Raw genomic sequence first — 12789 nt, forward strand, 5'->3', positions numbered from 1 at the left:
ACAAAAGTATCTTGTGTCTTAAATATTTTGTTATTTAAGTATGAAAGTATGTTTAATTCAACTTCACATCTTAAGCATCTCTACTTTGACTATACAATTTAAGGATTTTTAGCTAATCCTTATGCCTTGAGAATCTTTAACTCAACTCCAAGCTCCAACCTTTCAACATTTGTAGATCAACTTCATGCCTCAATGGATCACTCTTTACACATGGTGGAATGTTCTAGGACTAATACATCAGTCATGGGTTGATGTTTAATTAGTGACTGAACTTAATAGTCAATTAAAATCCATTTCCTACTAATTTTTTTGTGTATTTTTCATTTCAAATTTTGATGAAATAAATTTAAATGTCTTTCATGTTGTCAAAGTCAATTTTTAGTGTGGTTAGTGAAAACTAGAAGGTTAGGGTCACACTTTCTTGGTAGTTTGTGGTTCAACTAGAAGGTCGTGGTTTAGGTCAAATTACGTACTCTTTATTTCCTTTATCTATTTTCAAGAAGATCACAAGTCAAATTTATGTTATTTGATGTGAGACTTTTGACTCTTAATTTCAAGTTCTAAGTGTTATCTTACTTTTCTTTGTCAATATTGTGATTGCAAGGTTCATTCATCTTTCTTTCTTACCTCTTTCTACCTTTATTGTCACATATATGTATGTGTGTATGTGTGTATGTGTATGTAAATATGTATGTATGTTTGTAAACATAAGGTTTTACTTAAAAATATTACAAAAAAAGTATTTACTATAAAATAAAAAGTGCAAAATTATTTTACTGAAAAAGTATTAATTCATCTCATATTCTTACTCACTAACTTTGAAAGAAATATTAAATCTCTTTATTCTACTATTTCTTGTCAAATGTTGTTTCCAAGGAATGACAATGGTACATGATGGGTGCCAATTTGACTATACATATCTTCATCTTTGAAATACAAATTTATACACATCTCTATTCTTATTACCTGACGAATATGAAATTTCTAATACATCCCGTTCTCATTGGGTAATGAGTATACTTGTACCTCGTTCATACTCATCCAAATATTTATTAAATAATTTTTTTTATAAAAAAATAAGACAAAAGGAAACGTGACATTATTAAGAATTTAGTGTCAAAAGTACACACATTTTCTCCTTTTCAATGTCAACTAACAATAAAAAAATTATAATTGCATAAATTTTAAAATAAAGTATCAAATAAACCAAAGATATTTTAATAATTTAAAATGAAACAAGATATGAGGATGATGACAGGATGAATATTTATATACTCATTGTTATTGTGTACCGAATTTAAAAAATCAAGTTTTACCAATACTCATGCCCAATCAATTTTGGTATTCCTTATCAACATCCAATTGGTTTTGAAAAATATTGATGGAAACGATATAGCCTATAGACTAAGAGGAAACCTCATGAAAGAAGACTCTACATTTGAATAGTAGAATTCTAATATTTTCTTTTTTCTTCTTAGTCTTGTACAAATTGTATAGGTGTAGTTTCTTTTGTATTCTTTTTAGGTTTTTGTAGAGACATAAGTGAGCTTTCTTTGGATCATAATTGGACCTTGATTTTGGCTTGAAAAGTCAACCAAAAATCCTAGATACATAGTCAAATTTGTCCAAGACATGAAGGAAAAAGAAGGCTTGAAGCATGAAGTACCACATCACCTAAAATAGGCTAAAATTAGTGCAAATTGGAATGCCAATGACCAGGCACGTACGTTATGCTCAAGAAGGAGCTTATACATCTATAAATAAGATCTCTTTCACACTTGTACACTCACTCTTTTCTTGAATGAGAATTGAATTGCTTAAATGCTTTCTTCTTATTCTCTTGAACCATAAATAGGAGTATTTTCTTCTCATTCTCTCCTAGGAACCTTATTTGGGAAAGGAAAATTTAAGTTTCTCAATGAATTTAGAAAGTTTTAAGAATTTTTGTTTTACCCACTACTTGGGGAGAAGTAGTTTTTTCATGAAATATTCATGGGTATGAGTTTATTTGTCGTTCCTAGTTTTTTCTAAAGTACCACTTTATCAATTTTCTAGTTGTGTAGAAACAACTTTAAAGATTCCTTCTTTAAGAGCTCATGAGTATATCACATAATTAACAAAATATGGTATGAGTAATTAGAGCATATTTTTTTATCAGAAAAAATAAATAAATTAATATGAAGTATTTTAAGAATGCTCCACTTTTACATCCTAAAAGATTATGAATCATACATAACCCAAAAAAAAAAAAAAACCATATACACTTACAGTTAAGAAAAATGTAGGCTTAGATGATACTAAGAAAGAAAGAGTATAAGCACTTAAACAAAAATATCTACTACCTAAGCATAAGCTAGTAAAAAAACATAACCTTCACAAAATACTTAATCTCAATTGTGAACTCTTCATACCAGCGTTTTTAGAGACCCATTAGAAGCAAAAGTGAAAGTTGTTTTAACACAAAACAACACTAACACCACCAAAATACCTCAACTTCAAACTTGATGTACATAATTAGTGTTTAGACCATATTGATGTATATTCATTACACATATTAACCATGTTTATAAGATGGTTTTTTAAATATCACATATATTCAATTAATATTAGAAAAAGAAATGTATATGGCAGCCATAAAAAATTATTTTACCTTAAAAAAAATCATCATCCTTTTATCAATTAGAATTATATTTTAAATTTAATTTAAAATCTGTTTAAACCAAAGTAATGTTATGATAATTTTATGAAGCTTATTCTAGGTAAATTTACTCATTGGCTGTCATTGCACTAAACAAAACAACAGACACTAATAAATGATATATAAATTATTATAATTGGTCTTATATTTTTATTTTGGTTCATGTTACACCACACCAAACATCAAACCTAATAACAGCTGTCACAGGAAGCCCTTGTCTTGAAAACTTTTGATGCATTCATCAAACATTTGTTGAAGGCTTATGAATGCAGGAAACCCCAACTGTGTAATTTTGGTAGTGTCCATGCTGTGTGGGTTATTATCTCCCTCCTTGCTGCTGCACCTGTAACTCATCAAATCATAAAAAGTGTTGGTGATTTCTAGCAGAATGTTTAGGTCATAATAAATTACTGGTATGTTCCTTTTTAAAATATATTTTTAATTTCTTAAATTTAAAATAAACTTTGTTTGTCTTCCTTCAAATTTACAATTTTTTTTATCAAATAAATAAATTTACAATTTATGTTTCTAGTTTTTGTAATTTGAAAATAAATATGATTATTTAAACATGGTCAGCCGTTTTTATTTTTTTAAAAACAAAAAAGTGTAAATATTAACTAAATTTAAAGACAAAAAATAATTAGTCACTATATTAATTAAATTAAATATTAATTTAAAGACTAAAAAATTATTAATATTTAAAATTATTTTATTATTAATAAAATATTATAAAATGATTTTTAAATTGATATCTAAATTAGTTACCAAATTTTAGCTACTAAATTCTAAATTAATTTTTAAAGACAAATAGAAACTAATTTTAAATATAAATAATTAGTAGCTAAAACCTTAATATTTAATAGTTAGATATCAACTTAGAAACTACTTTATAATTTTTTTATTAATAATATAAACTATTTTAGATACTAATACTTTTTTAATTTATAAAATAGTTTATAATTTAGTCAATATAATAATTAATTATTTTGATTTATAAAATTAATTTTTATTTAATAATTTTCTTGTACTTATCTTAATTTGATGATTAGAAAACAAAAATAAAAATATCTTATCATATATTAATCCTTAACTAAGCCAAATCTTAACTACCTTTGTACAAAGAACTCCAACAAGTTTTGTCAAATTACAAAACTAAAAGCTTGATTTAAAAATTAAGATACTACAAATAAACCTAACCCAATTTTAATCTATTTTTCTTTAATTCAATTGAATGCATGATTTGACTCACTTGTTTTCATATGGGTAAGAGGGATATTTGGAACGAAGCATTTCAATGATTTGTGACCAGTGAGCCACTGTGCTTGAACAAATAAGCCTCCCAGATGCTCTGGTATCCTCCATAGCCAACAAGTGAGCAGCTACCACATCCTTTATGTCTACAAACCCCACTGTTGTATTAGGATATTCCCCTACCATGCCTGTTAAAAACATATATAAGTCAAAACTTGTGAAGTGAAAATCATGTAAATCTTTAGAAGAAGTAGATGCAGAATCTTCACTTGTATTATATTGAAGAAATTTAAACATATTGCATGAGATTAGCTACTCAATCATCACATATGACCTTATTTGATGCCCAATAATGTCTTATATAATTTGAATAAAAATCTCTCCAGAAAAAAAAAAGAAAAAAAATCTATAAAGTTAAAATTGGGTAATACACAAGTAAAAAATTATTATTTAAAGAAAATAATAAATAAATTTAATTAAATTAAATTAATTTATGCAGTTTATACAAAAATAATCATTTATTTTAATTTTTCTTACCTAAAAGTATTTATCAAAAAAATTATTTTCTTCATAAAGATTTCAACATAAAAAAATCGAAAGACCTATGTATAGGTCAAAAATAATTTTTTTTAAAGAGTTATATGAGATCATTTTATATATTTATTTATAAGTATTTTTAAATTATGAAATAATGAATTTTATTTTTTTTCTTAAATTTTTAATAAAAAAAGAATTTGACACTTATACAGAAGATTTTCAAATAATTAATTTTATTTTCTAAGGTAATTATTCAATCTAGCCACGACCTGGTCTCAATCATAATTTTTCTTCCAAAATATAACACTACTCAATCATAACTTTTCTTCCAAAATATGACAATAACATGCTTTTTGTCTTAGGTTCAAAACATTCATCCTTATCTCCGTTTTTATTGAAAACCCAATGGGTTGGAGATCCCACTTCGACTAGGGATTAGAATCTTTCATTGTATATAAGTGGGTGCAAACCTCAACCTCATGGCAGGTTTTATGGGGTTGAGTTAGGCCTAAAGTCCACTCTTTCTTAATATGGTATCAAAGCCATTTCGAGCCTATCCTAACGTAGATCTCACATCGACTAGAGATAAGGACATAGTTGAGAACATTTTATTGTATATAAGTGGGTGCAAATCTCAACCCCATAAAACCTCCCGTCGATGTGGAATCTCCAACAATATTATAATTGAATAATTAAAATTATGAAAATATAAATTGTCTAGTTTTGAAATCTATAAGCCAAAATTAAGTGATTAAAAAAATTAAAATTAAGTTTACATAGAAATTAAAAATGCAGTAGAGTGTGTAAGATAAGATCTCTAACCTTTGATAATGCTAAGTATCAAGAGGAGTGTACTTGTTGGTTGTGGTGCCAGGAGTGGACCAACTACGAAAGAGGGATTAACCACAACTACATCAATGTCATTTTCTTCTGCAATTCTCCAAACCTCTCTCTCTGCTGTTGTCTTTGCATATGCATACCACAGCTGCATATTTCTAATACTTTAATACAGTGCCAACTATACAAGGTGACACTTTTCATACATCATAGAATAATACTTTTAAAATTTAATATAAAAAATGTTATTTTAACGACTACACAGTAGAAATAGATGAGTTTATAATTGTGATATGATCCAAAATTATTTTATTTTACTGAAAAATTATTTTTTTAAAAAAATTTTATTAGTAAAGAAAAATATGAATAGATAAGGGTATTTAAGGATACCCAACCCCCAACCCCTATACAAAGAGTTATTTTATTATCAAAGTAGATTTTGAATTTTAAATAGATTAACCTTTGCTATGATATTATGATTTTTATGATTCTTCCTCACCCCAACCATGTTCTTCTTCATGACAATTTTTTTTTTTCACCACAAATGTAGTGTCCAAACTTCTCCAAATTCACCATTAGAGCTTGGAGTCTAGGGTTTATGATTTCATCTTTCTTGCTGCGAGGAGGGAAAATGTTCTTTTTTTAGAGACCGGAACAAACATCTAAGTGAACAACAACCTTTTAGAGATCGGAACAAACTTCCAAGTGAGCAACAACCTTTTAGAGTGTGTAACAAACTTCTAATTCTCGCATTTATAAGTTCCTAACACTTATAATCTCCTTCACTTTCTCAATTTCCTTAGTCTCTGATTCCCGACACGAAACTATTACAGAAAGAAAGCTAGAGAGGCAAATAATGACGGTTTCTGATGGAAGTGAAACCTTTGAAATAGAATCAATTGGGAGTGAGAGCTTCGCGATGGCCTCTAACTCCAACTTTGTTGTCGAGGACGAGGAAGAGCTGCAGTGGGCGGCACTCACCAGATTGTCGTCGTAAAAATGCATCAATTACACTCTCCTCCGCGCCTCTTCTTCCCGTGCCCAACCCCCAATAACCTCAACATCAGGTTCCACACCATCATGCTCACCAATATCCTCAACATCACCTTCCTTACCAACATCAACATCACCATCACCAACATCATCCTCACTCTCAACCTAACACTCAACCCCATCACTTAAAAGCGACATAACTTCTGCCTTTTATAATGTGCACTAAAAATAAGTGAACTTCTATTTATTTGCAACTTTTAACATATCTATTGCACCACCATCATCAACCAAAAGCTGCAATCTATTTTTCAACACTTCACAACCTCCACGTGAATACCACATCAGCCCATCTCCTTTACAATGCCAACTATTTCAAAGTAACTCCATATATCAGAGTCACATGACCATGTTGATGTATCACCACCAACATATCTCACTCTATCACCATCAGAAAATCTCCCACTATGGTGGACCACAAGGTCAAGATGTTGGACTTTCTGCTTAGGAAGTATCGAGCCTGATGCTGCAACCAAGGAACAAGGTGTTATGCTGACTCTGGTAACGGGAAGGTGCCTTGTAATCTATAGCTAAATCTGTAGATGGGGTGAGTATAAGTTTTCAGGAATAGTTATAAGAGGGTGGTATAGGATGTACGTATGAATCTTTTAAGGTAATGCTGGGCAACTGTGGTTTGAGGTTTTTTGAGAGTTGTTAGTCTTGAATGTTGTTGAACCTGGTTTTTTTGGATGCCTAGGCATGTTTTGTTTGAGTAGGTTAGTTTAATCTAGCTGTTAGGTTTGGTTCTTGGTTTTTTGTATAAGGGTTGGAACACCCCTAAAGTGTCCCTCAATTTTATTTAATTAATTCTTTGCTGAAAAAAAAAAAAGGTCAAGAAAACCTTCAAATATGATATGGAATTTATAAAAGATATCCCTGTAAATATACATATGGTCACATATACCAAACAAATTACAAACAAATCCTTCATTTAATTATGTCAGAAAACAAATGTTGGACCACACACAAAAGAATTTTACACATGGTGGGACCTGCATCATAAACTACATTGTAAATATTCTCTTATGTAATTAAATACAGAACATACAACATATAAAATAAAACAATCAATTATATTATATTAAATATTGACCCTAAATGTAGAGACTAATAAGGTAACTATATATAATTTTTTTCAATTGTAATATGGTAAAAGATTCTCAACGTATAACACTAATGTGAAACCAAAAACAATGAAATATAATGAAATAAAAGTGATATTCAGCCATAACTGAAATAAAATATTGTATTTCAAGGTGATAATGGTTATAAAAATGGGTAGAAAGTGTAATTACGTTATAGCGTTGGCAGTAGTCTGTATCTGTCCAATGAGATTCATTGAGAGGACACAATTGTTGGACATCATCACGATATCTTATGGAAGAGCAAGAAGAGGTGAGCACAAAACGTTTCACATTTGCCTTTAAGCAGGAGTTAAGCACGTTCAAAGTTCCTTTTATGCATGGATCAATCAAATTTGCCTGTCATAAAAGTCAAACAAGAAATTTCAGTATAAGAAGTGTCAAAACACAGAAGATGGTTAACATTTTTTTCTTTGCTCATCAATCATCTCATAGCTACTCACATTGGTGGTTTAAAATATTATTAGGATCTAAAATATTTTTTATTATTAAACAAAATTTATAAACTAATTTGTAAATTTGTATGTAACATTAAAGGTTTTTCTTATGCGTTTTTGTTTAAATTCAAAAATAAAATATTTGTGTAGCCATGTTCGGAGATGTGAATGAGAAGAAAACACGATTTTAGGGTTGATTTGTCTCTATAGATCTCTATATAAGGGTGGAAAAAAATACAAACTACAGAATTTAATCCTTAATTATTCATATCCATATTATTTTTAATCCATTTAAATAGATTTATTTCAAATCCAAATTCATAATTTTGGATTTTAAATCCAATCCATCTAATTGGATATGGATTAGATATAGATTGGATACATTTTTGAATTATCCAAATTATATTTTGGGATGGATTTTGACTTGGCCCAATCCAAGTTAAGCCAAGACAATCCAGCCGATGTCGAGTCGAGCGGGCTCGAGTCAAATTCTAACCGAGCAGTCCTGGGTCCATATCAAGCCGAGCGGGCCCGAGCCGAGTGTGCCCGAGCCGTTGTCGAGTTGAGCATTCCCAAATCGATGTCGAGCCGAGCTAGCCCAGGCCGATGACAAGCCGAGCTGGCCCAGGCCGATGTCAAGTCGAGCTGGCCCAGGCCGATGTCAAGCCGAGCAGGCCCAGGCCGATATCGAGTCAGGCAAGCCCGGGCTGATGTCGAGTCATTGGGCCCGCACTGATGTTGAGCCGAACGAGCCAGACCAATGTCGAGCTGAGTAAGCACGGGCCGATGTCGAGTTGAACAGGCCCGGGCCGATGTCGAGCCGAACGAGGTCGTGTCAATGTTCAGTCTCCTGGGCCCGGGCTGATGTCGAATCGAACGGGCCCAGGTCAATGTCGAGTCTCCCAGGTCCGGGCCGATGTCGAGTCGATTGGGCCCGGGCCAATGTCGAGCCGACCAGGCCTGAGCCAATGTCGAGTCTCCCAGTCTTGGGCCGATGTCAAGCCAAATGGGTCCGGGTCGATGTCGAGTGGAGCAGGCCCGAGTCGATGTCAAGTCGATTGGGCTTTGGCCGATGTCGAGTCGAAAGGGCCCGAACCGATGTCGAGTCTCTCGGGCCCGAGCCGATATCAAGCCGAACGAGCCCGGGCAATGTCAAGTGGAGCAGGCCTGGGTCTATGTCGAGTCAATTGGGCCCTAGTCAATGTAGAGTCGAGCGGATCCGGGCCGATGTCAAACCGAGCGGGCCCAAATCGATATCGAGTCGTCTAGACCCAGGTCATTGTCAAGTCGTCCGGGCACAGACCGATGTCAAATCGTCTGGGTTCGAACCGATGTCGAACTGAGTTGATCTGCATTCAGGTTGAGTCGGCTTAGACCCGATTCAAGCCAAATTAATTTATGTCCATATTAAAATGAATTTAATGTAATTAAAAAAATAATCTAATTTAATTAACAAAATAGATAAGAAAAGGGAAGATACTTGAACGTTCTCTCCGGGTGGTAGAAGCACAGGGGACGCCGTATGAAACACACCGTCAACTCCTGTCACTGCCTCGTCAAAGCTTCCTTCCACCAACAGATCTGCTTTCAAAATCTTCAATCGCTCTTTCGCTCCACTTAGTTCGGTCAGAAAACCAACCTTATCCTTATCCTCTGATAAAATAAACAAATAAATTTAGAAATAAACATATCAAGAAAGAAAAAAATATCAATGAACACAAAAAAAAACAAACATGTCACGTTTAATAATATCAACTCCATAAAAAACCTAACATCTAAATCTAGAGTACCAAGAGAAGATGCTACACCAAAAAAGAAAACACCAGAACTTAAAACCTAATACAAATCGCTTCAAAAAACCAACTTCACACAGAAAGAACAACCAAAGAATACCCTTATATTCAAACTGAAACTATCCCGACAACAACAACCATACCAACAAATAAATAACAAACAATCTAAATTGATTACAAACATCCGTCATCAAGAAACCAATTTTTACTTGTTTCTATGTTGTGAGCGTTTCCTTAATGTCCTCAACTCTAACAAAACCTTGTTTCCACAGTCAATAATTAATCAATTTAAACCAGCAAAGGCATATATGGCGTACCTGGGTTTCTCACCGTGGTCCTCACTGTATAACCCTTTTCTAATAAGGCCTTAACCAAGTAAGATGCGATGAAGCCAGCACCTCCTGTCACGCAAAACTCAGGCATCTCTAACTATTTTGTCTTTTAGGTCTTTGGTTTCTGGGTTTAACGTTGTAGTTTAGTCTAATCTAGGACTGTCTTATTTATCTCTAACCACTCACTTGGAAAGAAATGACAAAACTCAAAACCGACAACACAAGAGAGTCACGTGAAATGTGTATACTATCTTTGGTAGAACGTAGGAGAGTCATGTGAAATGCATAATCTATGTTTGGTGGAACACATCATTCATTTCATTCCCAAGATAATGTTTTCAATTATATAGGTAAATGCTATTTTCTTGGGTTTGAAAGTCAAATTAAAGTAATTAGAAGTGAAACTACATTTTCTTTTCTTTTGATTACTCAGAGCAATCAGGTTTTATTTTATGCAAATTGTATCCCATATTTTTTTTTACTTAACATTATTTTATTCTCTTTATTGGGTAAGAGGTTTTTGTTGTTACATATATACAAATAGAAAGAATAAGTTATTTTTATGATTATAGATTGGAATATGAAAAAAAAAAAAACTCTTCATGTTATAATTGATAAAATGAGTTGATATTATAAATCAGGAGATCTAAATGTATTTATTACATTTTTAAAGGTTATATTAGAATTATCCTAATTCAATAAACGAATTTATTATAATTTTTAAGGATATATTAGAATTATGCTAATTCAATAAAATTATTGATCAGTTTTAGAAGTTACATATATTTTTATTATTATTCTTTTTAGGTTTGTATCATAGCTCCACTTCACATAATATGAATATAATTGAATATAATTAAGTTTACCTGTTACATATTTTTCTTTTTAAGTTTGTATCGAAGTCCCACTAGACTTAATATATACTTGGAGGGTGCTGTAAAATAAGTTAGCTACTAAGGTCAAATAAGTTAGCTACTAAGGTCAATTTGGAGAGACGTAAGGTTGAATTAGAAAGTATTTTATGTTGTCTGTGTGAGGCGAATAAGGAAACAACAAGTCATTTGTTCTTTGGTAGTAGAATTGTTTGAGCTTGGTTGTTCATCACACTTTTTTCTCACATTTCTTACTTCTGTTAATTTATTTTTGGGAAGTGTCTTGATTACGATGGTAAGTGAGATTTGAAGATATAGGAATAAACACATCTTTAAAGGTGGAGTGATTGATCATTCTGAAATTTTCTCCATGACTCAACTAAAGGTATAGTCCTGGATAACCTCTAAAGTCCCTTTTGCTTGTTTTTCCTTTTCTGATTGGTTTATGGATCCCCTAGTTTGTTGTATTCGATTAAATATAAGTGATTTATTTAGGTTGGTCAGAGTGTATTTGTTCTAGTAGGAAGTTAGTGACAAGCTGTTTGGAGGAGTTATTCGTTTCTGTACGATTTTGTACATGGATTGGATCACCCTAAAGTGGTTCTTTTTTTTATTGCTGATAAAAAAGAGATATATATATATATATATATATATATAATTAAGTCAAAGTTTAATTATGAGAGAAGAGAGCACAACACACTATACTAGCCCATAAAAAAAACACAAATGACTTTATGATGTAGTTACACTACAAGAAAATCATTTAACAGAAACCAATTTTTGATAACAAAGATAATTAGTTGTTATAGTGACTAAATTAGAGACCATTTTAGAGACTAAAAAATATTTTGAATTCTAAATTAGTTTCTATTATTGTTAAATAATTTCTAAATTGGTATCTAATCAGTCTCACTACAATCATTGTTTACACATTGACCATTTCTAAAACCAATCATCATATACACGGGTTCTACCTAATCTACTCTTAGTTGTTTCATTTGTCTTATACCATTTATATTTCCTACCAACAATTGTTTTTTTTTATCAACAATGAATTAATAAAATAAAACGAGACACTTGAACTCTGGGACCCTTCCTTTTATCAACATTCCTAACTGCATTGAAATCTCCAATAATGCTACCTTCCTTTTGCTGTTTCTACTTGATCTTTGTCAACTCTTCCCACAATGCTACCTTATCTTGCAAATTACACTAAGCATATACATTAATCAGTGTAACTTGTATTTTTGTTTTTAAATGTTGATCACCATATGCCACAATAAAACATTGTTCACACCTTCCTTATGTATAAATCCTATATTACAATTCTGCCATATAATGTGTATTCAAGAAACAAAAACCATTGCATTATGAACGTACTAATAATATCCTACACTAATAAGTAAGGCTAGCGAATAGTTTTGATACAAAACAGCTTTAATCTCAATTTTCAACACTTTGGAGACTCAACAAGCCTTTTTTTTTCTTTTTTTTTTCTTGTTCCAAGCATTTACTTACTATTGCTAATGAATTTGGAGAAGTTTTACTTTTTCACCACAAGAAAATCATTAAATAAAAATCAATTTTAGAAATAAAAAATAATTAGTTGCTATAGTAACTAAATTAGAGATTAGTTTATAAACTAATTTTTTTTTGTTTCTAAATTAGTTTCCTGTTAAATAGTTTCTAAATTGATATCTAATTAGCTACCAAGGTTTTAACTATCAATTATTTAGATTCTAAATTTTGTAGTAAAAACTTTGGTGGCTAATTAGATACCAATTTAACAATAATATAAACTAATTTAGAAATCAATTTTTTTTTCAATCTCTAATTTAGT

The 12789-nt window shown here is 31.2% G+C and overlaps 1 protein-coding gene across 1 annotated transcript; it reads right to left on the reverse strand.

Annotated features, from left to right (window-relative positions):
- Positions 1-2802: 2802 nt before the first annotated feature.
- On the reverse strand, positions 2803-10394 carry LOC137806282 (tetraketide alpha-pyrone reductase 2-like). Its single transcript, XM_068606297.1, has 6 exons — positions 10063-10394; positions 9433-9605; positions 7669-7854; positions 5309-5471; positions 3948-4137; positions 2803-3041 (listed from the first exon to the last, which is right to left on the reverse strand). Exons 1-6 carry the CDS (start codon positions 10166-10168, stop codon positions 2900-2902), a joined length of 960 nt encoding a protein of 319 aa, XP_068462398.1. The 5' UTR covers positions 10169-10394; the 3' UTR covers positions 2803-2899.
- Positions 10395-12789: the final 2395 nt, after the last annotated feature.

Source organism: Phaseolus vulgaris, chromosome 3 (assembly GCF_000499845.2).
Source record: "Phaseolus vulgaris cultivar G19833 chromosome 3, P. vulgaris v2.0, whole genome shotgun sequence".
In the NCBI taxonomy this organism is placed as follows: Eukaryota; Viridiplantae; Streptophyta; class Magnoliopsida; order Fabales; family Fabaceae; genus Phaseolus; species Phaseolus vulgaris.